The sequence below is a fragment of the Heloderma suspectum genome, chromosome 4 (genome assembly GCF_057233095.1).
Source record: "Heloderma suspectum isolate Gila_16-S chromosome 4, 16-S_ref, whole genome shotgun sequence".
In the NCBI taxonomy this organism is placed as follows: Eukaryota; Metazoa; Chordata; class Lepidosauria; order Squamata; family Helodermatidae; genus Heloderma; species Heloderma suspectum.
The window spans coordinates 58,773,150-58,799,422 of record NC_139461.1 but is presented as its reverse complement, the minus strand read 5'-3'; the positions used below and the strand labels follow the sequence as shown (position 1 = coordinate 58,799,422).

The 26,273-nt window shown below is 40.0% G+C and overlaps 1 protein-coding gene across 1 annotated transcript in view; it reads left to right on the top strand.

The window, feature by feature from the left end:
* Positions 1–26,273, top strand: part of PREX2 (phosphatidylinositol-3,4,5-trisphosphate dependent Rac exchange factor 2) — a 218,198-nt gene that overhangs the window by 135,232 nt on the left and 56,693 nt on the right. The window contains exons 24-31 of the mRNA XM_084848048.1: positions 3,433–3,655; positions 6,633–6,840; positions 14,071–14,244; positions 15,254–15,348; positions 16,849–16,931; positions 20,103–20,193; positions 21,639–21,767; positions 25,741–25,782. Coding sequence (XP_084704174.1) covers positions 3,433–3,655; positions 6,633–6,840; positions 14,071–14,244; positions 15,254–15,348; positions 16,849–16,931; positions 20,103–20,193; positions 21,639–21,767; positions 25,741–25,782 — 1,045 coding nt within the window. The remainder of the gene's footprint in view (positions 1–3,432; positions 3,656–6,632; positions 6,841–14,070; positions 14,245–15,253; positions 15,349–16,848; positions 16,932–20,102; positions 20,194–21,638; positions 21,768–25,740; positions 25,783–26,273) is intronic.

The following is a 26,273-nucleotide window of genomic DNA, read 5'->3' as shown; positions in this document are numbered from 1 at the left end:
AAGTATTCACCCGCCTTTGACTTTTCCACATTTTGTTGTGTTACAACCTGGAATTAAAATAGATTTAATTAGGATTTCCTGCCACTGATCTACACAAAATAGTCCATAATGTTGAAGTGGGGGAAAACATCTACATATTTTACAAAATGATTTACAAATAAAAACCTGAAAAGTTTGGATTGCATAGGTATTCACCCCCTTTGCTGTGACACGTATAAATAAGGTCTGGTGCAACCAACTGCCTTATGAAGTCACATAATTAGTTGAATGGAGTCCACCTCTGTGCAATTCAAGTGTCATATGTTCTCAGATTAAACATACCTGTTTCTGGAAGGCCCCAGAGTTTGTTGGAGAGCATATGTAAACAAACGGCATCATGAAGACCAAGGTGCTATCAAAACAGATCTGGGATACATTTCTGGAGAAGCACCAATCAGGGTTGGGTTATTAAAAACAAACAAACCCAAACTATGAACATCCCCTAGATGAATCCATTATTACAAAATGGAAAGAATATGGTACAACTGCGACTCTGCCTAGAGAAGGCCATCCACCAAAATTCAGTGGTTGAGTGGTCAAGTAAGGAGGGCGTTTGTCAGAGAATCAACCAAGAGGCCAATGGTTACTATGAAGGAGCTGGAGAGATCCAAGGCTGAGATGGGAGAAACTGTCCATGGGACAACTATCACCTGGACACTCTACAAAGCTGGGCTTTATGGAAGAGTGGAGAGAAGAAAGCCATTGCTGAAAAAAACCCATATCAAATCCCATCTGGATTTGCCAAAAGGCATGTGGGAGACACAGCAAACATATGAAAAAAAGGTTCTCTGGTCCGATGAGACCAAAATTGAACTTTTTGGCCTTACAGTAAAACCCTATGTGTGGCACAAATCCAACAGTGTTCATCACCCTGAGAACACCATCCCCATGGTGAAGCATAGTGGTGGTATCATCATGTTGTGGCGATGCTTTTCATCGGCAAGGACTGGGAAACTCGTTAGGATTGAGGGCAAGATGGCTGGAGCCAAATACAGGGCAATTCTAAAGGAAAACCTGTTTCAGTCTGCAAGGGACCTGGGACTGGGGTAGAGAGGTTCACATTCCGTCAGTATAATGACCCAAGCACACATCCAAAGTTACACTGGAGTGGTTTAAAAACAAGGACTTGAATGTCTTAGAATGGCCCAGTCAAAGCCCAGACCTCAATCCAGTTGGGAATCTGTGGCAAGACTTAGAAATTGCTGTTCACTAACAGTCCCCATCCAACCTGTCAGAGCTTGAGCAATTCTGCCAAGAAGAATGGGCAAAAGGTGCAGGATCCAGATGGTAGAGACTTACCCAAAAAGATTTACAGCTGTAATTGCAGCCAAAGGTGCTTCTACCAAGTATTGACTGGGGTGTGTGTGAATACTTACGAAACCAACAAATGACAGTTTGTTTTTGTTTAATTAACTTCTGTGCCACAATACAAATGTTTTGCACCTTCAGAGTGTTAAGTATGTTGTGTAAATCAAATGGTAAAAATGCCAATTAAATCCATTTAAATTCCAGGTTGTAATACAACAAAATGTGGAAAAGTCAAAGCGGGATGAATACCTATGCAAGGCACTGTACATTTCTCTGTATCATCTGTCTTAGGAGAAGCTATGCAGGCCCTGGACCAGTGTCTGGATGCAGCAGTGGGCTGGATGAAAGCCAATAAGCTGAGAATGAATCCTGACAAAGAGGCACCGTGGATAGGTAGTTCCCTTGTCTGGTGATTAGGGACATTCCCGGTTGGGGTTTCACTCCCTCTGAAGAAGCAGCTTGGGTGCTTCTAGATCCCTCATGGTCAATCAAGGCACAAGTAGCCTTCACCTTTTCCAGTTAGAGTTGTTTGCCAGCTATAGCCATTCTTGGACAGGAATAGCCTGGCCACAATGATCAATGTACAAGTAACCTCAAGGCTGGACTATTGAAATGTGCTTTATGTGAGATTGCATTTGAGGCTGGTCCAGAAGCTAGAATTAGTGCAGAATCCCATGACTAGGCTGCTGAGTGCAACAGCCTACCAGGAACATATCACCGCAGTTCTGAAGGAGTTGTGCTGGGTGCTAATAAGCTACTGAGCCAAGTTCAAGGTACTTGTTGTAACATACATGTCTTAGGACCTAGATGGAGTGCCTTTTCCCTTATGTACCTGTCTGGATATTAAGATCTAGTAGAGATGCCCTCTTGACAGTGCCATACTTGCCTGGGATTTGATACATGACAACCTGAGAAAGGATGTTCTTGATACAGGCACCCCGATTGTGGAACTCCATCAGCCCTCATATATAGTCAGCACTGACTCTTAAAACCTTTCAGCACCAAATAAATACTTATTTGTTCACCCAGGCTTTTGATTTCATCTGTGTTGCTCCATCTTGTAAATTTATTTGCGTTTCAGTTAATTGTTTTATTGGTTGATATTGTCTGATTGTATTGTTTTTTACTGGTTTTATACCCCACTTTGGGATTATTTTATTATGAAAATGTAGTAATAAATTATGTATGCATACATGTATGTATAAATAAATATTTAAGGGTTTTAAGAATATGACCTTCATACCACTGAACTTAGTATCAAATGGCAAATATTTAGGATTGATAATACAACTGAAGCAGCATTTATTTTTCATAGTAATCCCATGTATTATGCCTAGGCCAAAGAATGATAAGGCAAAGAGCTGCTCTGGACATTATATGAAAGTGGCAATAGTGGATTCATGTGGAGGCACATGCTTTTGTTGTTGTTGTTGCATTTCTGGTATAATTTCTGGAAGTGGAACTTGTGCATCTTTCCATTACAAAGTTACATGAATTACCAAGTGGGTACAACTCATGCTTTTCTTTATGGACAAAAATGGTATTTTGCTACATCAGTATTTGATTGGATGGTGGTGGGGGAAGAACATGTGGAAGGCCCCTAAGCCAAATCAGTCATGTAAAGTCATCACCTACATTGGGGCTACATTTTAAGCTACTGAGTACAGCTCATGCTTATCAACAGAGGATATACACAAGTTCCTTCTGCAGATGTTGCACTGAAAACTCAAAGAGCAGTTAGGTAAACTTTTCACATACCCACAATTATTGGTTCTGTATAACAATTGATGCTGTCTTTAATTTATCAAAGAGATAAACTATCATCATAGAGTGTTTATTGTGACTGTGTGCAGAAATATAAGTCTGGAACAAACGGTTTTCTTTTCAGGAGAGGGTCCCTTCTGTAATACTAAGCACAAAATGGTAATGCAAGTTCTTGAAAAGAAGAAAAGACTTTTCCTTCTTTTAATACTAGGCACAATTCTGCTGACAAAGACAGATTTTCTCACACCTAAAAAATAAAAACGTGAAGTTAAATGTTCAAGTTGTAAGTTTTGATACTAATATACCTCCCCCTATTTGCAGTTTTCACGAGTCCTAAAAAATCGAGCTTGGCCTACCTTCAAGCAAGCCAAGTCAAAGATCTCACCACTGCACAGCAGTGATTTCTGTCCAACCAACTGCCACATAAATGTGATGGAAGTTTCGTATCCTAAAACTTCAACATCACTCGGCAGTGCCTTTGGTGTTCAGCTAGACAGTAGAAAACACCTTTCACAAGAAAAAGAAAACAAACACACAGACCAAGGTAAGCTTCAAGATCTGCTATCTCTTTTCCTGCCCCCGCCCCCATTTACTCTGTCTGAAAACTAGTTCTCTACATTAGATCCCAGAGTAGTGTGACCAAGAAATGGAGCCCACGAAGGTTCCACAGTGGTCTACAATTTTTTGCTAGCCTTGCTGGCCATGCCACATATTGTGGTAGCTAGACTTTAACCCCCTCCCCCACTCCCATATTCTACCCCTACTGGCCTTTCCCACAGCACAGGTGGATGGAGAGGGAGTGTGTTGGATTGGGCATTGATGCTTGAAGATACCCTGAGCACCTTCCAAAAAGGACATAAACCGCTCCCTGCCCACTTAGGAGAAGGACAGGTGAGGAGACTCATTGGTTGGCCACAGCTCTTTGAAAGTGCCCTGAGCACTGGTGTCCAACAACCCCTCCCCTGCCCACCTGCCTTTCCTGGTCTGGAGAAGGAAATATTTCTTTTGTGGGGGTGGGGGAGTTTGCCCTTTTTGGCCCTGCATGCCCAAAGTTCACCAGATGCCTTGGCTGCATAGCTGCCAAATAATTCCCAGCCTTTTGGCGGGGATCCCTGAGCAACTGCCAAGATTTCCTCTGAAGCTTCAAAGTTGGGAGGAAGGCTGACCTCTTGTCAACACTTGCCAGAGGGAAGTATCACATTTGTCATATTGAGTGTGGTGAGAAGTATTATTGCCCACTCCCACACCAGTGTTGACCCTAAGTACACTCCATTTTTTCTTGTAATTAAATGGCTTCTATTCATTCCTATGGGGAAGAGCAAAGCATTGCACCTGAGAATGACATTGTGGTTAGGGCAAAACCTGCTCTCCATCTCTTACAGTGTAGTGTCTCACCTTTTTTGGTGAAAATCTGCTGCTTCCCAACACACACACACACACACACACACACACCACCACCTGCCACAATTGGGCTACACCAAATGATTTCCCATTTTGGTTTTTGAGTGAAAAGTATTGCTTTTCCCCTAATTGAGGGAATATTTGAAACAACCCCTAATTGAGGAAATACCTATCCTTCTGCTCTCTCCAGTATGTTTCCCAGGTGCCTTTGTGGTAGAACTCATTTCCTCAGTCCCTACATCACCACCCTTTCTTTAATTGGTGTACTGGGGAGGGTTCCATCCCCCCCCCGCATAAAATCACCAAATGGAATTAATTTTCTGAGCCCTGATGAATGCAGTACCACATTCGCAAACATTCCCCCATGGGAATTATGCTCTTGTACAAGGCTGCCTGTCTGATATTTAGCCCAGCATACTGATATCCCCCTCTTGTCAATGTCCTGGTCAATTTCATCCTCCATTTCAGCACTTACCTTGCTAGTGAATGCCACTTTTTTAAAAAGGCTGTTTGATGTAACACTAAAGTAAAAACACCTGCCTGCAAAGTTCCTTTCATGCAGCTGCCAGCTGCTTTTGGCTGTCCCCACCCTGCATCAGATCATAAAAAGGGAATAATTTTCCAAGCTTTATTAAAAAAAATAGTTTGGGGGTCTTGCGCTCTTGCACTATCTGTTACTTAGCCGCCAAGCATACCCCCAGCCCCTTCTTTTCGATATCCTCCACTTCAGGTCTTCCCTTGCTAGTGAACACCTTTTTCAAAACAAACAAACAAAACAGCTTCACATAACGCTGAAGTAAGCCCACACACCCCTAAATCACCTTCTCTCTTGCAGGTGCCAGCTGCTTTCAGCTCCCCATCCCTTCGTTCTTATCACTTCTCTCCACTGGTCTCCATTGCTAGCTGTCACATATACATATACAGAGCAGTGAGCAGGATCTCTAAACATACGCAAATGTCATGGCAAAGCCGTAACATGGAGTAGAAAATTGCTGAAATCCCAAGGCAGAGCAATCAAACAGAGGGAGAAATTGCTGAAATTTCAAGGCAGAGCAGTAAAACAGAGCAGAAATGTATGCAAATTTCCTAGCAGTGGACATTTGCTCCTGTGCATTTGTGGACATTTGCTCCTGTGCATTTCGGTCCTGTGCAGGGCCGAAAAGTTGCAAAAGCATTTGGGACGCTGTCTGGTGTCCTTTCTTTAGTATTTTTATGAGCATGGGGCAGAAGAAACTGAAAAGGGATGAGGGAGGATGGTGGCAGAACTAGCGAGATCGTGAGGAGTAGCAGGGTTTTTTGCTGCTCTCACCAGGTAGCTCTGTAGCTCTTCTCAGCAACCTGTGATGAAGTCTCCCTTCCAGGTTTGGACGATGCAATAAGCTATCATGGGTATGAACAACCCTAAAACAAACCATGGGTTCTCTGGGTGGCTTGTTCATGATGAATAAGCCACCCTGCAGAAACCACGCCAGGTTCGCACAACACTTGAACCGACCATGGCTGATCAACCATGGTGGTTGTTGTGTCTTGTGAATCAGGTCAATGACATCATGACACTGTATCGTGAATCAGATTTGGCTATATGTTGACTCACTAAGGGAAAATGCAGCCTATTCAAAATGAGAGCCATCCTTCTTGATTAGGTGAAACACTTTGTGCCCTTTTGAAGTAATCCCTGAGAAGGGGGGTGCATTTTGATGCTGACAGTATTTTTTGCTAAAATTATTCCCTCTTTCACTCAGAACTAATTACGATCATGGGCATTTTTTGCCAGTGTGTATTAACAACCAATTAGATACTGGCAGACTTTGCCAAGAATTACCTATGACTTTTTAATGCTTAGATTGCATAATTATACTTATTTTGAATAACGTATTTTTTTTTAACTAGCATGTGGACAATTTTTAAAAATGAATTTATTTTGAAAATATAAATTGTCTTCTACACGTTTGGATTTCCAACATCAAATTGCTCATGTAACAAATGTGTGCAAACTGAATTCTTTAACTCAGCATGATTATTAATTGGATTCATAGTATGGTTTGAAAATAAGCGAGCTACAACGATCAGCATACCTGATAACCTATTCATGCATTTTATTTGATTTGCCTCATGCCCAGGTAAATTGAGTCCCATGGTTTGTATACAACATACGATTACCACCATGGCAGCTCCATCAGGACACTCCTTAGGTCAACAGGATGGCCATGGTTTGAGATATCTATTAAAGGAAGAGGATCTGGAAACACAAGATGTCTATCAGAAACTGTTGTGCAAATTGCAGGCTGCATTAAGAGAGGTGGAAAACTGTATTTCTCAAATAGATGAGTAAGTAAATCTATGAAATATATCTTTAGGGATTTTGTTGTTAATACATAAATTTGGTATAAGAGGTACCCCCCTAACTTTGGGTTTCATTAAAATGAATGGGACTTAAGTGAGACTAAGTTTGGATACAACCCACTGTAGCTTATGTATTGTACTTTGCTGGGAGACCCATAGAACAGCAGTAGAGGCTTGATATGCTGAAATCCCAGATTCAATACCTGGCATCTATGGACTGGATTCATACTTAAGTCATACTTAAGAGGGGTTAAGGCTATTGCAACAATTCGTGTCTTAAGTTCAATATAACATTCACAAAAAATAATAGCAAAGAGTCTAAAGTGGGATGGATTCATTTCTATTATTTCTAAAATGTATAGACTGCTTGCATAGCTTTATGGTCTCTTGAAGCAGCTCATAATTTTAAAAAATGATACCATAAAACTGCAGTAAAATATTCCAATTCCAATATAAAAGAACAACAAAATCAGAAGCAGAAGTAATAATAAGTGGGTATCAGTGGAGGACAGGAAGGCCTGGCGTGCTATGGTCCATGGGGTCACAAAGAGTTGGACACGACTTAACAACTGAACAACAACAAATCAATGTCTTCCTGATCAAAAAGTGTTTGACCAACATTCTAAAAGTCAGCGATAAACTGGCCTAATAGGCTTCCTTAGGAAAAAAGTTTCAGAGGGACAATGTCACCACTGAAAAGGTGGCATCGTGCACAGCTGTGCTTTATTTAGCTGGCCAAAGTGCTGGTTTTGCTGTAATGGTGCAATCAGTTAAAATAGTGGATAGGATCAAGCTGAAAAGTAAGGAATAGTTTTGTTGGAACCTTATAATTCTCTTTTAAAGACAGGAAAGCAATTATCTTAGCAACAGAAGAAGCAAACATGCAGTCTTGCAAACTTTACACAGGAACAAAAATTAATACAGGAGCCAATTCCTCGATTAGGATATTTATGATGTCATAATACTAAAACTTTTGTTACTGAAAACTGTATAAACAGAAAAACAAGTGTTCCCCAATTCCCCGTAAATATACATTTTTCTGGCCCATGCAATTGCCTTTATAGCCAATTGTAATGAAAAAGTAGTATGAATGCCTACACTGAATGTTTTATTTACATCCTTTTGAAAGAATTACAATAAAATTTCAAAGCATTTGTAATTTATTTTCATATGATAGATTACACTGTTTCTCCTCTCAGATATTTCATTTATAAATACTACAGCATAAACATTATAAAGCTGAAACATGGTTAACTACAGGGTGAACCTAGAAAAATATAAATTGTTTAAAATCATCAGTCTCTTTTGATCAATATTTCCATTTTGAGTCTCAGTTAATATTTCAGTAGCTTCCTACTTATTAAGCTGTCACTGTCATTGCTTTTCTGTTCTCAAGAGTATATGATGTAATATCAGTAACTTTTCCCTATTTTTTTTTTCATTTTGGAGTAAATATGCTATAATTAAGAATAGATAAATTCTGTGAGTCACATAGTTGCAAATGTTAACAGTACACAAGAGAATCTTACATAAAATATTTATTTGGTAACAAGAATTCTGTATAAAGTGAGCTAACAGAAAACTCTATTTAAGATGTAAAGATTATATTTGAAAGGATATAAACATTTTAATGCCTAGAACTATCAGGCTTTTAATCACTTATTCCTTATGGGCTTTGAGTGGGCTGCCAGCATTTAATTGTTCTGGAAGAAAGTAGTTTTGTACAGGAAACAGGATACCTAGAAGCCTATTTTTAAATCTCTGTGGAAGAACATGAAAAATGAGGCCAGGATTGTCTGGCTATTAATATCTATATATTAGTTACTTCCCTAAGTTCCATCATACACTAGCATCACTACACCAGTTTATACAGGATGCAGAGTGCATGTCTCAACATCTCAACAGTTCTTAACCTGAATGCTGGTCTCTTTGCTTGTATCATTTACACAATTATATATGGCCTGGAGGCATGAAACCATTTAAAATACCTCAAGCATTAGGGCTGAAAAAGACTGTGAGGTCTTGGGGAACAGTTGCCAACTAGAGTAGACAGTAGTGGGCAAGATGGTCAATCATACTATTTTATAGAGGATATTCCTCTTTTCATTCTGGGTAGCATCCAACATTGCACTACTGCTAACGTAAATGATGTTGTGCTAGCATAAACTATCTGTCTTGTAATGCCGTCGGCTCTTGCTGACCCAGTGAGTTTTCCAGGGAAACCTGTGGTGCCAATAAGTGCTATTTGTGTTGTGATAGAGATAGTTCATGCTAGCACAATGTCATTTACGTTAATGGTAGTGTAGTGTTGGATACTACCCAGAGGATCTCTAGCATCCTCTAGTGGCTTCCAATAAATATGAGTATTGACATGCAAAGCCGCTGGACTATTTTTGATTTCTGATACAAGAGCCACTTCTAGAATGTTCTTGTTATTTGTCCCAAGTAACACACCAACAAAACTTATGCTGATTAGTATAGGAGCAAAATAATGATACCGTTCGTTAATTTGGCTTTAGAAATATTATGTATATATTAAGTATATTAAAAATAAGTATTAAAATTGCTGTGATTTTCAGAGATACCATTTTTATGTATGCTCAAATATTTTACGACTTTTCATTTTTTCTTACAACATGCAAGCATAATTGTGATCGTAGAAGGATACATTCTCTTAGGAAAATAGTCACATCTACTGCAAAATGTTGAACGCTGGAACAAAATTTGTAAGGACAACTTGATTTTTTGTTGTCCACATGTAGGATATAGTATTTTGTACAATTTATTATTTCGTATCAGTTTTACTGTCCATCATGCAAGGTTTTCTGACTCAGTACCAGAATTTATCCCCTTCATGGATCACTGCCTTGTTGTGGCAAAGGGGCTTGCGTAATTCAGTGAAGCCATAAGCTATGCCGTGCAGGGCCACCCAAGATGGACAGGTCATGGTGGAGAGTTCTGACAAAATGTGGTCCACTGGAGAAGGAAATGGCAACCCACTCCAATATTCTTGCCAAGAAAACCCCATGGAACGTATCACAGGGCTAAAAGATATGACGCTGGAAGATGAGGCCCTCAGGTCGGAAGGTGTCCAATATACTACTGGGGAAGAGCAGAGGGTATTTCCAAGTAGCGCCAGAAAGAGTGAAGCGGCTGGGCCAAAGCCGAAAGGACACTCAGCTGTGGATGTGTCTGGTGGTGAAAAGAAAATCCGATGCTGTAAAGAACAATATTATTTAGGAACCTGGAATGTCAGATCAATGAATCAAGGTAAGCTGGAAGTGGTCAAACATGAGATGGCAAGATTGAACATCGACATCTTGGGAATCAGCGAACTAAAATGGACAAGCATGGGCGAATTTAATTCAGGTGACCATCATATCTACTACTGTGGGCAAGAATCCCTTAGAAGAAATGGAGTAGCACTCATAGTCAACAAAAGGGTGGGAAAAGCAGTACTGGGGTACAGTCTCAAAAACGATAGAATGATCTCAGTACGAATCCAAGGCAAACCATTCAACATCACAGTAATTCAAGTCTACGCCCCAACCACTGAGGCCAAAGAAGCTGAGGTTGATCGGTTCTATGAAGACCTACAACACCTTCTAGAACTAACACCAAAAAAAGATGTCCTCTTCATCATATGGGATTGGAATGCCAAAGTAGGAAGTCAAGAAATCACTGGGATAACAGGCAAGCATGGCCTTGGTGTACAACATGAAGCAGGACAAGGACTAATAGAGTTTTGCCAAGAGAACACGCTGATCATAGCAAACACTCTTTTCCAGCAGCACAAGAGGTGACTCTACACATGGATATCACCAGATGGTCAATATTGAAATCAGATTGATTATGTCCTTTGCAGCCAAAGATGGAGAAGCTCTATACAGTCAGTCAAAACAAGACCTGGAGCTGACTGTGGCTCAGATCATGAGCTTCTTGTTGCAAAATTTCGGCTTAAATTGAAGAACGTAGGGAAAACCACTAAACCATTCAGGTATGACCTCAATCATATCCCTTATGAATATACAGTGGAGGTGAGGAATAGATTTCAGGGATTAGATTTGATAGACGGAGTGCCTGAGGAACTATGGATGGAGGTCCGTAACATTGTTCAGGAGGCAGCAATTCAATCCATCCCAAAGAAAAAGAAATGCAAGAAAGCAAAGTGACTGTTTGATGAGGCTTTACAAGTAGCTGAGGAAAGAAGGGAAGTGAAAAGCAAGGGAGAAAGGGGAAGATATATCCAACTGAATGCAGAGTTCCAGAGAACAGCAAGGAGAGACAAGAAGGCCTTCTTAAATGAACAATGCAAAGAAATCGAGGAAAAGAATAGAATGGGAAAGACTATAGATCTTTTCAAGAAAATCGGAGATCTCAAAGGAACGTTTTGTGCAAAGACGGCCATGATAACGGACAAAGAAGGCAGGGACCTAACAGAAGCAGATGAGATTAAGAAGAGGTGGCAAGAATACACAGAAGAACTATACAGGAAAGATCTGAATGTCCCTGATAGCCATGATAGTGCGGTCACTGAACTTGAGCTGGACATCCTCGAGAGTGAAGTCAAGTGGGCCTTAGGAAGCATTACTAACAACAAAGCTAGCGGAGATGACAGTATTCCAGCTGAGCTATTTAAAATCCTAAAAGATGATGCTGTTAAAGTGCTGCACTCAATATGCCAACAAATTTGGAACACTCAACAGTGGCCACAAGACTGGAAACATTCCAATTCCAAAGAAGGGCAACGCCAAAGAGTGTTCAAACTACCGTACAATTGCGCTCATTTCACATGCCAGCAAGGTTATACTCAAAATCCTACAAGCTAGGCTTCAGCAGTATGTGAACCGAGAACTACTGGAAGTACAAGCTGGGTTGTGAAGAGGCAGAGGAACTAGAGATCAAATCGTCAACATTCGCTGGATCATGGAGAAAGCAAGAGAATTTCAGAAAAACGTCTATTTCTGCTTCATTGACTATGCTAAAGCCTTTGATTGTGTGGATCACAACAAACTGTGACAATTCTTCAAGAGATGGGAGTACCAGACCACCTTACCTGTCTCCTGAGAAACCTGTACGAGGGTCAAGAAGCAACAGTAAGAACCGGACATGGAACAACCGATTGGTTCAAAATTGGGAAAGGAGTACGAGAAGGCTGTATATTGTCGCCCTGCTTATTTAATTTACATGCAGAGTACATCATGAGAAACGCCGGGTTGGATGAATCACAGGTTGGAATTAAGATTGCCGGGAGAATTATCAACAACCTCAGATATCAGATGATACCACCCTAATGGCAGAAAGCGAAGAGGATCTCAAGAGCCTCTTGTGGAGGGTGAAAGGGGAGAGTGCAAAAGCTGATTTGAAACTCAACATTAAAAAAACTAAGGTCATGGCATCTGGCCCCATCACTTCCTGGCATATAGAAGGGGAAGAAATGGAAGCAGTGACAGATTTTACTTTCTTGGGCTCCAAAATCACCGCAGATTGTGACTGTAGCCATGAAATTAACAGACGCTTGATCCTTGGGAGGAAAGCTATGGCACACCTAGACAGCATAGTAAGAAGCAGAGACATCACCTTGCCGACAAAGGTTCGGATAATCAAAGCTATGGTTTTCCCAGTAGTAATGGATGGCTGTGAGAGCTGAACTATAAGGAAGGCTGAGCGCCGAAGAATTGATGCTTTCAAACTGTGGTGCTGGAGAAGACTCTTACGAGTCCCCTGGACTGCAAGGAGGTCAAATCAGTCAATTCTAAAGGAAATCAACCCTGAGTGCTCATTGGAAGGACAGATACTGAAGCTGAAGCTCAAATATTTTGTCCACCTAATGCGAAGAGAAAAGTCACTGGAAAAGACCCTGATGCTAGGAAAGATTGAAGGCAAAAGGAGAAGGGGACGGCAGAGGATGAGATGGCTAGATAGCATCACGGATGCAATGAATATGAACTTGAGCTCCCTCCGGGAGAGAGCAGAGGACAGGAAGGCCTGGTGTGCTATGGTCCATGGGGTCACGAAGAGTTGGAGACGACTTAACGACTGAACAACAACCAGAATTTGAAACAATGCATAATATGATGCATAGATTCATGTGTACAAATAGGAATATCTTTTATATTGCCTCTGTATATTTTCTATTGCTGCATTTTTTGAAAGAGTCATAAACATTCCTTTTTGCTGCTGATGCCAAGACTGTTAAAAATCCGAACATGGCAGCTTGGTTTGAGTGCTACTGTTCCAGAGCATTTCAGTGCTACTGTTTGTTGCTGTTTATTTCTTCCTGTGCTTATGATTTTGATGAGTTTGTTACTACATTTCATGCATTATTTAATCACTTTACTGGAAAATGCCACAGCTCTCAATTGCAGCATTGCTTCTTTAACATTGCTAAGTCTCCAAAGTCTGGCAAAATTATATCTGTTTCATTTAATTTGAAACTGCATCTGTTTCCTTTCATTATGAGGGCACAATTTCCTTTTGTGGTGTGTGTTGAGGGACATTCATTGGATTATAATAACTATGAGGAGTATGCCCCTGCTGTTCTCACAGTCATACTAGAGGGCCCGTTTTTATATAAGGGTATATGCTACCTCCAGTATCAGAGATAGTATTCCTCTGTATACCACTTGCTGGGGAAGGATGCTATTGCACTCACAATTTACTTGTGGGTTTCCCACAAGCAGCTGGTTGGACACAGTGTCAACAGAATGCTGGACTAGATGGATCCTTAGTCAGTTCCAGCATGGCTCTTCTTATGTTCTTATGGGATAAAATGTCCTTGTGTTATAACTGGGATCTTTAAGCTAGACCTGCCCCTTCCAAAAACTAGCATTCCTGCTCGTCTCAGGGCTTGCTCCCAGAAGTGCTACAATGCAGTTGCCAGTGATAAGGGCCACATGCATGGTGGGGCTGGGACTGGTGGGACTGGCCGCCTGGGCAAGGGCACAATTGGATCCTGCCCCAAGGACCAGGTTCATAACTAGGGCAAGGTATGTAGAACCTGTCTGTAGCAGAACTACTGTTTTAATGTGTCCACATCTGTATTCAATTAATACAGCTATAAAACTAAATCGTACACTCCCTACACTAATCCACATCAGTATTCACAGATCATTATACTGTGTTAGTAGTATATACTGCCTGTGTTAGCAGTATATACTGCTTTTTAAAAATGAGAACCTTTTATTAATTCTGCTTGAATTTATCCTATTTCAGCCTTCTGTCTTCAATAACATACTCTCCAGAACGTAAAACTCATGAACCATTAACACCAACAGACAGTGATAACGAAAAAGGAGAACACAATGGGAAAAAGGTCTGTTTCAATGTAGCAGGTGATGAGCAGGAAGATTCTGGTCATGACACAATTAGCAACCGGGATTCATATAGGTAACTGTCTCTTATCTCCATCAGTGGTAAGAGGATAAATAATGAATAATCCCCTCAAGTTTTAGTGAACATAATGCTGATGAAACATTTAGCTGTTAATTAAAAAAACACACAATTAAAATAAAACAACATAAAGGCTCATAAAGGATCAGTGTACTAAAGTGAACAGAATAGCAAATGGAAAATTATTTTAATTTTGGGGTGTATATAAATTCCTCCCCCCTTTGTACTTGTATATTAGGAAAAATGTGTATGAAAATATATATGGATTTTCAGGCTGATTTTTAAAGTCACAAACTGATGCAGAAATGTGATGGAATGAACTTAAGATGGAAAAAATGAGAAATGGTGAGAAACTGAAATTGATCTCATTCACACGATCACTGCAGCCCACTGTGGCTTATTAGCCATGGTGGGTTGCAGTGCCCACGGGTGTCACAGGATCCAAACCTCCATCGCCATAGCTTCTCTTTACATGTGAACTCAGCAAGGGTTGGTTGTTGGGGTGGTTGACAAGCCACCCAGAACCCATGGGCTGTTTTAGGGTTGCAGGTGGCTTACCAACCACCTCAACAACCCACCCTCACTGGGTTCACACATAATGGGAAGCTATGGCTGTGAATATTCAAAATGTTCAAAATGATGGTCCTCTCATCAATGAGAACCCCCACGGGGAAATTTACCCATGGTGGCTTCTTGTTAAGTGTGAACCAAGTTGTTGACAGATTTGCCCATCCCTAAGAATTAATTTATTTCAGCAGGCTTATTCTGTTGCATTGTAGCCTTGGACATTATTCTGTTCAGTTTTTAAATTATACTACTGCTGAGATTTCTACCTCGGGAGACAAATACAATTATTGTGCGGCTTGTTTAATGGCACAAATAACTTTGGTAAAGTATTGCAAAGTGGTGCCTGGAAAAAAGAAGATAAAAGGAAGGGAAAGCCACAATTAAAATATAAATATTCTGAAAGGATTTGTAATCCTGTGTTTTTCTCTTCTCTATTCAGTGATTGCAACAGCAACAGGAATTCTATTGCTTCTTTTACCAGTATTTGCAGTAGCCAATGCAGTTCTTACTTTCACAGTGATGAAATGGATTCAGGTATTTTTTAAAAAATGTACTGTGCTAGGGGATGTTGTATGAGATTTCTTAGCAGGAAGGGTTTGTCCACCACTCTATTGAAGTAAATGAAAGGAGTGTCTGTCTGTCTTTTGCTTCGGTGCTGCAATTAGGTTCTTTCTGCAGAGCTTTCCATTTCCAGTACAGACAAATTGGATCTGTAAGAAGTGGTAGTCTGACTTTGCTATAACTAAGTTCCTTCTGCTGTTTTGCCATACTTCATACTTGAAAATTAGGGTGGATTATACAAATCATCTTAATCTCTCTCCCCCTCTCCAAGCACCGGTAACATGTAGAGAGAGATAAAGAACAAAGGCCAGTGTTGTCAGCATAAAGCTTGTGATACATAAATTATTACACTGCAGCTGCAGCTCTCTATTTGCTGTAGCTTCTGTTGCAGGATAAAAGGTTCCACATTCCAATGAGTGTTATTTGAGTGGGGGTGGCATGCCTGTCACCATTAATTGCCAAAAACATCATCTACCAGAGGGAAACATTCTGGCTGTTAACACCTCCTCTTCTCCATCTGAGCCATGCTGCAGTACAAGCAATCTCCTGGACACCTCTCCTACAGTGCCTGGAGGGACCCCCTCAGAGCCAGGCATTTGGGTCAGGCCAGATCTCTAAAGAGCCACACAAGCAGCTTTTTTTGGCTGACATGGCTCTTCAGAGAGCCTACCCTCTGGCCTGCTTTGAGAGGATCCTCAGAGCAAACCAGAGGGCAGGTAGCTGCTCTAGAGAGCCCCACCAACCCCATTCTCCCACTGAGGCAAATGCTACAATGGGCAAGCAGCCAGCAGGACTCGATGAAGCATCCACTGTGTGGGGCCCCTCCTGGTGTGTGTGGGGGGAGTGTGCAGTTTGCCACTCCTTCCACTCGGCCACCTGAGACAAGGGATTCACCCTGTCTCATGGGAAGGCCAGCCCTGTGATAATTTATGGGATAATCTCCCATAAATAATCTCATGGGAAGGCCAGCCCTGTGATAATTCCCTTTAACAATTGACAGCAATGCCTTGCCATTTCAGAATACTTTTTTTTTCTACCCCCCGCCCTAAAAAAAGACCAGCCCATATTTCACTGTGCTTTCCCCTACAGGTCCATTGCAGTACTTGAGTGCTCAGTCATTACTAGTTACCAAAACTTGAGAAGCAGTACGTTTTACCCCTTCTACCTTCTGGCACTTCAGGAACTGGGGTTAGGGATAAAATGAATTAGATGGAGGGGTGGCGGCTGTAGTGTTTCTGTTTGAAACTGTCAAGAAAGCTGAAGGGAGCCTGCATGAAATAAGGAGGGAAGTAAGGTGATAGCTTTAGTGTTGGAGTATCCTCTTTACAAAGAGAAACAAAGATATTCTGTCTGGCAGCCATATTATTGCCTCAGTCCAATTTGTCACTTTTCTGTGCAACAAAATAATCCAGATATAGAGTTTGAATAGTCTGTGAAAGCCTAAGTCAGTGATTTCAAATATTGTTTTTATAGGTGATGAACTTCCTCTAAGTATACACATCTCTCATGACAAACAGGACAAACTCCATGGTTGTTTGGAGCATCTTTTTGGTCAGGTAAGAGATTTTGTTTTCTGTTGCCTCAGGTCTATTCAACTACTACAGCCTCATAGGCACAGAATTTTATGAATTGCTTTCTGAATGCTGTGTCTGCAAAAACTTCAGCTTCTCAGCTTTGGCATTTCTGTGCCCCATGTTGGCTCCTACCATTCTTGTCTGGTTGCAGTGTTGTGTCCAGTAATATAAAAGTAAGGTCAGTTCATTAATCAAGCACATATATGGGACAGAGCTTTGCATCCAGGAGCTGCCATTTAGCAATGGAGAATCATGAACACAGCTGGGGATTTCCTATTGATGGTAACAGAGTGGCTTTCACTCCCAGATCCTTGACTTGCATAGGGACTGGTTGCACATTTCTATTGTAGACTAGAGTCCTGGAGCAGTATCCAATGGGACTGCTGTGTTTATGCAATTGATGTAGTGCCAGCACAATGCCAATAGTGTTTTTTTTTAAATACTTTTTATCCTATTTTTTATCTTTATAAATGAAATAAACAATACCAACAACCTAATCAATAAGTACAATTTCCCAACAATACAGTATTCTTAAGAGGACGCAGCAATAACGAAAGAGGATAAGAAAAAAAAAAGAAAAAAAAAGAGAGAGATAAAATGAAAACAAAAAGGATTAAATTTAAACTCCATTAAACAAAAACTTCAAATCCCATTCCACTTAAAAATTATACCTATAACATTGGCAATATTACAATTCAATACAGTATAAATAATCAACCTTACATTTCCATATCATATCATCAGACCTATGGCAAGGAAGCAGGCCTACAATTCATTTCCAGTAACCATATATTGCCCTTCAGCTAACATATAATATTAAAGCTTAACAATTTAACCAGTCAAAAATCTTACTAACCAATAATAATAGTAATAATAATAAAAAAGAAAGGAGATTTAAAAGGATTAATAATAATACTAATAACTAATAAATTTTATAATATATGATAATAAATCTTAAAATCAACCTTACAACAATCACTAATATATTTTGTACTTGATATATAATTGAGTGTGCACATTTCTATACACCCTCAGACAGTAAATTTAAGTACAGTATATCATATCTGTTTTAAAAAGAGAGGATTTAAAAAAGAGAGAGAAAAAGAAAAGAAAAAAATGAGAGAAGATAAACAAAAAGAACGGATATATATATATATGACCAATTATCTCTGGCCTAGCCTGAATCTTCCAGACTAAATATAGCCAATTAGCAAAACATGTTTGTAGATTCTAGTGCATGGTGGTAGAGCAGAAATCTCATGTGATTTTCCATTTAGCCACGCCTCCGCCATTTCATGATTTAGAAGCTTCTTCATCTGGCCTTCAGAAAAAATGCAAAATGTAGCAGGCTGTTTTAAGTGGTATTGTAAGTTCATTTGTTTTGCCAGATTTTTCGCCTTGGTAACCTTCTTTTATCGGCAACCTCTTTGGTGTAATCCGGAAATAGCATAACTTTATCTTGTTTCCAAAAAAGGTTTCCACCCTCTCTTGCCAATCGCAGGATACAATTTTTTGTGGAGATTCTTGCAAATTGGACTATAATCGTATAACTTGTCCCTTTGGTATTTGACACATGGAATGCCTGCTCAATATCAAGTGAATAATCAGATGGCACAGGGAGTATCTCATGCAGGAACTTATCTACAAAAGTAGACAAATTTACATCAGTAGGTAAATTTTTAATACCAGTGATACGTACATTTGCCCTGCATACAGAAGCCTCCAATTGAGAAATTCTGACAGAGAAATTGTTGAAAAAAGCTTGTGATGTCTCATTCCCTGCCACCCAATCTTGCTGCTCATTAATCTTTGCCTCCATTTTTTGCCAAGAAGTGTTGATTAAATCCACAGCCCCTTGCAGGGCGGTGATGGAATTTTGAATAGTATCCAGTCTCTTAGCCTGTTCAGCAAATTGCAAGGACAAAGTTTTTATCAAAGCAAGTAACTCCTCTGTATTTTCACTTCTCGGAGCCTTTGCCAAGGGAGGCGTGGTAGGTGGAGAACCTTTTTTTCGCCTTAATGTAGTCATCCTTCTTTTCAAACAAATCTTGCAGGTCCTCAAATATTGTTGATATATCTTAATCCATTCCTCAAATGTTGTTGGTGTTTCTTAATCCATAAACTACAATGGAGCATGTCAGTCCTATTTTCTCCTATTTAGATAGGAGGTTCAAAACAACTTTGAGCAATGATTAAGCTCTGGCAGACTAGCTCCGGAGTCTAGCCCCCCTGCTAATACGCAGAGATAGCTAATCTTCCAAAACCTCATCCAAAGCTGCTCCTGCCCTCCCTTTTCATTCCAGGGGATATGATAAACAAAAAGAACGGATATATATATATGACCAATTATTTCTGGCCTAGCCTGAATCTTCCAGACTAAACATAGAGAGATGAAAAGGTTTTTCAACCTTTTAAAAAGCTGTTTTGAGATAGCGTCCTGCGGAAGCTCCGCAGCATGCTGCAAGGGCAACATTGGCTCCGACCGGAAGTCAGCACAATGCCAATAGTGTAAGCTGGTGTGATGGGTTACACTATTAGTGTTGCACTAGGGGTCACTTATGCAAGTGCTATGTCAGTTGCGTTAAGCGACTAACATACAGTTAAGCGCACTGGCCCTGTTAGACACTGCCCGTGGTCTTTGGTCACATTTCCTTAACTGTACCTCCTTTTGCCCCATAGTAACTGAAGGATAAATATTAATTTTAGGCTGATGGTCAGTGTACAAGCAATGCAGGAGGTACAAGATCAGATCTCCTGTATTTTTGCTGTTATTACAGTTAAAAGCAGCCATGAGGATGGGTGAGATCAGACTCAGGCTGCAGCACTGGAGGAGAGGGGTTTAACCCCTTTCCCCACATCATTTTCGTTATTTAAATCACCCTGCAAATTTCTGTTTGCTTCATGGGGAAAACATACATGTACCTTTAGTGGATTATTTAGATCAGAAGAATTGTGACAGGTAAAAAGGGTAACTTCCTCATTCTTCCACTGCCCTATCCCAAGTCAGATTCAAGCTTCCATCTGTGGCTGCCCAGGTTCTTTTGTGCTTGCCTGGATCCAACATATACTTAAATATTTTAAGCCAGATACACAGGTATTTTCAAGTTACGTTTCCTTCAATGCTTTTCGTTCAATCACTTTTTAACCCAACAGGTAGATTCAATTGTCAATCTACTGAAAGGACCAGCGGTAGCAAGAGCTTTTGAGCAGTCCAAGTTCTTCACACCAGGCCGAAGCTTGCAAGGTATTATTCAAAGCTAAGTATGGCAATCAGTGGGGTTTCTAATAGAAGTACACCTGTTTTAATATAGCATTTGAGTTCTACAATAGGAGGTTTCCTAAATACCTGAAAACGTACTTAAGGGTGAAGTGTACTCTACATTGTATTTGGACAGACCTGTATATTCCTGCAAAGGCAATTGTCTCATTAACTTATTGTACCAGTCTTAGTTCTGTGTCTTTCTTTGGTTTTCACCTTCTGATACTGCCCAGCTCTCATTTTTTGCTAGTTTGGGTTAGAGTAAGGTTTATTTCAGGTCTGTAAATAGACAGTAGCCTGGTTGCCTATGGCAAGTAAAAATGGTTTCCAGTCAACTAGGCAGGGTTGGTTCTTTTCTCTTGTCAGTCAGTCAGTGTGCAGTCCTACATATTACTAGCAGGCCTTGTTCAGGCTTTGGGCTTGTGTGTTTCCTCCATTCCCATCCTTACTTCCACACTGTGCTCTGATTTCCTCCTTCACTTTCTGGTTTGAACAGACTGTATGAAAGGGCCACATTCTCCTACATGAACCTGCCCAAGTTTTAGGAATATCCTTGGAGACTCTCCTCTGAGTCCTTCAGCCTTCTGAAGTTCGGCCTGTGGTGATCGTGGAGAGAACCTTCTCTGCTGTGATGCCCTGGTGGTAGAATGCTCTCTCCAAGGAGGCTTTCCTGAGATCAGCTGAAGACCTTGTTGTTTGCCCAAACCATTTAATACAGCCTTCCCCATCCTGGTGTCCTCCAGGTGTTTTGGAGTTCAGCTCTGTCAGCCCCAGCCAGCATGGCCAATGGTCAGGAAACCTGGGAGATGTAGTCCAAAACACCTCAAGGGCACCAGGTTGGGGAAAGGTGATTTAATGTAACCTTTTATATCTGTTTTTAGGCTGGAGTTTTATTGATATCATGTTGATACTGACCTTTTTAAAGATTAATGATCATATTTATGCTTTTATCTTTTTTACATTGCAAACCGTTCTGAAAGACCGGGTACTGAAGATATCAATAGTAGTAATAATTGTAAGAGTAGTTATGTATTATTAATAGTAGTAATAAATAGTATTTAATTTTAATAGTAGTATTAATAGTAGGATATTAATAGTAGTAATAAAATAAATCAATGTATAAATAATTTGCTGTGATGTCCAAATCAAGAAAACGCTGGTTTGTGCAAGTCATACTTTGTTTCCCAACCAGAATTAAAAACCCAGTACAAAATGTAGTTTCCAGTTCTGATTTGGAAGCAAACAATGGGTTTTTCTTCACACTGGCACATCTCCTGTCTGCTGGTAGAGAGGCTTCCCCACACTATCTGAGTGTGGAGAATCCCCCTCCAGCAGGTCTGGGGGTTAGGACTGCATTGTAAGACTACTTAAAAGTTCTGGAGCAAAAGTAAGTTATAATAAATTAAATATGTAATTTTGCTTTTGACTAGAATTTCAGCAAGAAATTGAACTTAAACTCAGTTGTCCAAAGAGACTAAGACTTCACATCAAACAAGACCCTTGGAATCTTCCCAGCAGTGTCCGAAATCTTTCCCAAAACATCAGAAAATTTGTTGAAGGTCAGTAACTCATATCTAATAGGTAGTTTTGTCAAGCTCTGAGGCAGAGTTTATGGAATGTAAAGATGCTTACAGGGAGTAATGTAGATTCTGGAAGAGCTGCACAATCCTAGCAGCCTGACTAGCTGAAAAGCCTTTGCAAAACCTTATTTTGCAAAGGAAGCACCAGGCATGTGTTCAGAAATGGGAGGCATCTCTGCATTCCTTAATGTGAATATATCAGGGGGTTATGACTACGTAGTGCTATGTATGTGCAACTCCTGTTGAAATCTCTTAATCTGATTTTGTCTCCACTGAACCCTAAGAGCATAAAAAAGGAACAAGAACAGTCCTAAGAGCAAAGAGTGCGGTAAGATACGCAGTAGTGTGCTTCAGCAGATGTATCTGTGTGGGAATTAAACCCAGTTGAAGTTGGCTTCTATCCATATTTAAAATATTTGTCTGCTATTTTAGCCAGATCCATTGTACAGATTAATTTAAATGACATTCTATGATTAATCTGCTTAATTTCTCATAACTGCAAAAGAAAATGTGCTTTTGTAAAGATAAATGTTTCAGTCCCCCATGGGGTTTTCTAGTTTAGATTATGAAATGTTGCTAGAGGGGGGAAAACAAAGTGATCTACAAATTATTACAAAGCTAATTATCACGAAGCTTACATATCTACATTACTTTCCTTTGCCAATGGGTCTGTCAGGAGGATTAGCAGGTTTCCACTGAGGGCAGAGAAACCCTACCCTTACAGAAAATAATGGGGGTCAGAACAAACCCCCATCTCCCCTAGAGGGAGGCAGCAATGGACTATCTCTGGAAGGAGAGGGCAGCATGCAGATGCTATCTGGGTCTGTGGTGATGGGGAAATTATGTTGGCTGAAGGGGCAACTTACTTCCCATATGTCAATACAAGAAGTCCCTGTTGAGTTTCATTCTGGGTGGGCCATAGCCATCTTGGAGAGCTTATGAGCTATGGGATCAGCCTCCTTAGGGTCATCCTGCCTAGTGGTTCAAGGGACCTAATAGACAGAAAGATTCTGGAGAAACCAGCACCGTGCAGCTCAAGGACTCTTGAGCTGTGGCACCAGTCTCTTCAGGGTCTTCTTGCTCACTTGCCCATCTGCCAAGTCAAATGCTGGTTACGACCTATAAACCCCTATATGACTTGGGACCAGACTACCTGAAAGACCCCCTTCTCCCGTACAAAGCCTGCCTTGGTTTTACGATCTTCGGGAGAGGCCTCTCTTTTGGTATTGCCACCTTTGGAGGTGCATTTGATAGTAATGCGAGAGAGGGTCTTCTCAGTAGCTGCTCCTAGCCTGTGGAACTCTCTGCTGAGAGAGAATCCTTATTTGCTGTCCTTCCGCCAGCAGGCAAATACATTTTTATTCAAGCAAGCCTTTGGTGTGTGATGTTTTTATTCTGTTATTGTTGTGTTTTAATTGTGTTTTTAATGTATTTGTTTTATTGTTTTAGTCAAGTTTTTATTTATCTACAACTGTAAGCTGGATTAAGTGCCATTTCTTGGTAGAAAGGCAGGGTAAAAATTGAATGAATGAAGAAATAAACCTTTTGGACCAGCATCTAAACCTAATTTTGGTGAACTGAGTATACTATGATTGGCAGGTTATTGATGCATTTTAGAGGTTTACTAAATACATCTGTGCGACGATGAAAATCATCTCCAAACTCTAAGAGGCTATTGGATTTTTAGTCATAGTTCTTTTCTATTGGGTATATAAGAATACCAAATTAAATTCTAATAGCTGGTGATTAAAACAGATGTAAAATTAGATAGTTCACCGCTTTTAGTTTCTTTATAAGTGAATCACAAGGAACAAAACAGAAAAGTCAGATCATGATTTTCCTAAGATTTCACTTGGTTTGTTCACTTAGATACAAAGGAGATTATTAGTACAGAATAAAAGCTATCCAAAAAAACAGGACAAGAACTGTACAGTTCTTTCTTTAGGAAAGTGGTAAAGATGTTTAATTGAATGTGAAATATATATTAAGCCATCAGATGAATTTTTAAAAGACTCACAATGTGACCAGATCAAGAAGATTAATTAAGATGGATGGTGTGCATTTCAGTATGGATGCTGACCATGTGACAGGTGTGTTGGCTGATTGGCACTAGATAGATATGAATGTAAAAGCCTGCTGATTAAGCTGAAGGGGTCTTGGAGCATAGAAACGGAAGCTAGTAAGCTGACTTTCATGGATCTGAAGGTAAAAAGGTGGGAACCAATAAATGCAGACCTGGGAAAGAAAACCAGCATGAATGGGATTACAAGAGTGAGACACTGAGGAATGCTGTATAGAGGTACATTCAGAAAACTAATACAAAGGGCTTCCAAAAAAGGAGGGTTCCAAATCAGATATCTTCCAGTGAGCCAAATGCACACTGGACAAAAGTCTCAGCTTCAGTGGTAGTCTCTGGGCATGAGTTGGGATGAAAATAGGAATAAGTTCAACATTGTCTATGCTCAGAGCCAAAGGCATCAAATATTGTAAAGGAGCAGCAAAATTATATTGTCTGATACACATATTTTTAAAATAAACTCTTGGAAATCCATATAATTAGCTGATTAAAAACAATGATTCATACTTTTTTTGAATTCCTCATATGGCAGCCTCTGAAAGTATCTAACTAACAAATGATTGGCAGAAGCAAAGTGAAATTTGATACTGAAATAAATACTTTTTAAAAACCACACTAATGGCTCCTTTTTCTTGACCATAAATCCTACCCTGGCTATGGCTTAGTGTTACATGAGTGTGATGCAAGAAGTTGGGAATTTGCTATTAGACAGAGAAATATTTGTTTATCTAATATGGCATATCTAGGCTTCATTTTTTAGAGGTTGTGTTTGTGACAACATCAAGGCTGTTATCAGTTAGAACTATGAAGCCTATACGTTTATGAGGATCAAACCTTCTAGCTCATTAACAAAGCAATCCCATAGCCACTTACCTGGGAGTAAGCACCATTGAACTCAGTGAGATATACTTCTTAGTAAACATGTATAGGATTGCACTGTAAATTAGAATTCCAAAATAGCAAGTAAAATGTTATGCATAGTCTAAGCAAAACCTTGTTGCAGTCAAACTCCTCATTCTCATTACATCTTTTGTATAGTTTTTTCCTTCTGTACAGTTCTTCCCATTTTCTGACATGGTTAAAGCAACATTCCTTTAAAGCAGAATTAGAGTAACAATTTCAGGGTTCTAGTGAGCTGGAGCAATGTACAGAAACACTTGCGTGAAATGAATCAGTAGCTCTTTTAGGGTACTGGATTCATACACATGCATGTTTTGTCCATGACAGCTGTAGGGGTGTGAATGAAATCCAGATTTGTGAGAGCATCCAGTGCTTCTGTGTGGCTGGTGTCCTATATGGTAGATTGCACCCTCCCAGAAATTCTGTGCCACTTATGGAGTCATTGGCCATCCACACTGCTCTACTTTCCTAAGGAATCATCTGTTGAAAGTGGCAGGGAGGACATAATGTGACCTGTGTAGGCTGCAGCATGTATGGAGATCTTGGATGCTCCTGTCCTTGGAACGTGCCTCATTAAAAGTCATGCTGCTTTATGGAAACAACAGTTCTCATGACAGTGCATGACAGAAAGTGAGTTGTGATGTGTGGAACTATCCAGACACAGCTTCCCCCCACACAGCTTACACAGTGTAGATTTGGCTCTCCTTGTTGCCACTGGATAACAGCATACCTGGTTATGCATGCCCATACTCACAGTTTACAAGAACTGTAATAGTCAGGTAATCCATGTGGTGTATACTGCTACTTTATTATTTAGCTTGGAAATTGAAGATTTTGTAAACTAACAGGCATGATTCCTTCTAAAAAGGTATAAATTGGAAGACTGTGTTGAAATCAATAGAAAGATGCACAAAGAAAGGTCAACTCTACAAAAACAGGATTTTGTTTTCAAGTTCCTGTATTTTATTTTTTCAGAGGTGAAAGCAAGGATCCTTTTGGCACTCCTTGAATATACAGGTAATTTTAATGTATCCATTTCAATATTTTTATTCAGAGTGTTCTCTTACAGTATTATGAACGCAAGGGAGACTCATTAAATGTGAAAGAAAATGCATAGAAGCTGAGTGGTCCAAATCTAATGAACTGAACTCATTAAATGTGATTTCCCCCCTGCTTAACAGATGCAAAGTATAAAGCAGTGTCAATCAAATAAGATAGGGCATATATTTAGAAATGGGGGATTAGTCAAATATATACCAAGAGGAGTTAGAAGAAAGAACAAGTGGAAGACCTAAAGACAGTAACATAAAGCAAATTAAAGAGGAAAAAAGTGCAGAAATATGAAAACCTGAAAAGGATTGCACAAGACAGAAAATGTTATTGCCTTTGCAATATGAGTTCATGAAATGCATTATGAACCAATACTGCATCCTATTCCCATGTATCTGGGAGTAAGCCCCATAGTATGCAATTAGAGTTACTTCTGAGTAGACATGTATAGCATTGTA